The following is a 1,834-nucleotide window of genomic DNA, read 5'->3' as shown; positions in this document are numbered from 1 at the left end:
GGGGGGGGGATAAAGCAAAGGGAGGACGATCAATAACACGCCACCAAATTGGCGCGTCGCGGCGCCGCTCCGACTGGCGCCAATTTCGAATCATGACGTCGCCTCTGGAGAACAGCTGCTTGAGTTTGATCTGAAAACTGGATCAATACCAATCTGGGACGTTTAGGAGCGGGCCAGATCAATGCTTAATATCTAGCAGGTCTAGAAGAGCACTGTTGCCTAATTTTAGGGTTGCCTCGAGTTGCACGCCTGCAACCTTTCATATTGTTCCAGCCAAAATCCTCATCTTCTATCTGCTGTTCTACGCGGTGCTGGCCGGCTTCTTCAGCGCCATGCTGGTGGTATTTTACCAGACCATCGACTACAAGATACCGAAGTGGCAACTGGAAAAATCGATAATCGGAAAAAGCCCTGGTAACCCCTTGCCTGCCCTTCCAGGCATTTAGCCATTTAATTTTCGCCAACCTTTGCAGGCCTGGGGTTCAGGCCGATGCCCCCAGAGAGCAACATCGACAGCACACTCATCTGGTACAAGAGCTCCGATAAGGGGAACGTGCAACACTGGCAAAGGGAACTGAACAAGTTCCTGATTCGTAAGTGCTTGTTGGTGCAGAGGCCGGGCGGGTTGCTGAGCGAGAAACTGGGTTTTAGAGTACAACAGGAGCAACAATGCCCATGCGGATAAGCTGGAGGAGTGCAGGCAGTTCCAGACGCCCGCCCCTGGAAAGGTGTGCAACGTGCGGCTGGATCAGCAGTGGCACCCGTGCGTCAAGGACCAGGGCTACAACTACGACTCCAAGGATGGAGGGCCATGCATTTTCCTCAAACTCAACCGGGTGAGTACTCGGTTGATATTCAAATTTCGCTTTCTGGGTCAAAACTACTCAAATTTCCTCACTCACGTTGTTACGACTGAATCGACCTTTCAATTCTCTATCCAACGATGCCAAAACAAATTCTGTAGCTCAAAAGGTTCTTGAGAAACTTCGAAAAAAGCAGCCTCATGTTCAAGTGGATTTTGCAACTCAAAAAAAAACCACGCAAATCTAAAACTTCTTGAATTGAAGCATTTCAGTTTCATGACGTTTCAGATTTACAACTGGATCCCCGACTACTACAACGCCTCAACGGTGGATGAGAGGAAAATGAGTCCTCAATTGAAGAAGGAGATTCTGGAAGCCGAGGGCAAAAACCAGGTAAGGCGTGGGCGTCCGAAAGCAGGGAAAGTATGGTGAAACTGCGGGAGTTTTTCGGTCCTTTAGTCCCAAGCAGGTTTTCTTCAAGTGCAAGCTTGAAGGTTTACCTCGGCTTCTTCGGTAACAAAGTTTACAGTTACAAAGTTAAGCCGGACGAACGTCCTTTTCCCCCACTGTTCTTCATTGATTGCGTCGATATTTTCGTTAGCTGCTGCTGCAGGTTCCTGCATTTTTTCTCGTATTTGTTATCATTATCTGATTGCGCATGTTTGCGGTTGTCAGCATTTTTAAGAGAAACTTTAGAAAATTGAACATGACCTGACTAAAGCTGGAAAATTCTGAAACTTTAAGGACATTTTAAAAATATTATTAATAAAAGGCACTTGAAACAAATCTAAAAACAAGTGAGAAAAGTCATCAACATCTTCCCAGCAACGGAACTGAGTTACCGCGCCGGTGCGTTGGGCTGACGCACCAACCCATTGGCGTAGCACTGCGCCAACTCCTAAAAATTCACTGAGTTAAGCCCGTGTCCCATGCATCCGTTTGTAAGATGATACGATGGTGCGAAAGTGTTTCTATTGGTTGGAGATCACACGTAAAATGAAGCTTTGGATATACAGTGTTGTATCCATTAT

At 46.9% G+C, this 1,834-nt stretch overlaps 1 protein-coding gene across 1 annotated transcript in view; it reads left to right on the top strand.

Moving 5' to 3' along the window:
• The window catches only part of LOC109532884 (sodium/potassium-transporting ATPase subunit beta-2), a 5,517-nt gene that overhangs the window by 924 nt on the left and 2,759 nt on the right, over positions 1-1,834 (top strand). The window contains exons 2-5 of the mRNA XM_048662732.1: positions 274-414; positions 474-593; positions 652-836; positions 1,092-1,196. Coding sequence (XP_048518689.1) covers positions 274-414; positions 474-593; positions 652-836; positions 1,092-1,196 — 551 coding nt within the window. The remainder of the gene's footprint in view (positions 1-273; positions 415-473; positions 594-651; positions 837-1,091; positions 1,197-1,834) is intronic.

This window comes from Dendroctonus ponderosae, unplaced genomic scaffold (assembly GCF_020466585.1).
Source record: "Dendroctonus ponderosae isolate FM_Combo_2020 unplaced genomic scaffold, Dpon_F_20191213v2 Dpon_F_20191213_11, whole genome shotgun sequence".
Taxonomy (NCBI): Eukaryota; Metazoa; Arthropoda; class Insecta; order Coleoptera; family Curculionidae; genus Dendroctonus; species Dendroctonus ponderosae.
Note: the sequence above shows the minus strand (reverse complement) of the source record. Positions and strands in the feature narration are given on the sequence as shown.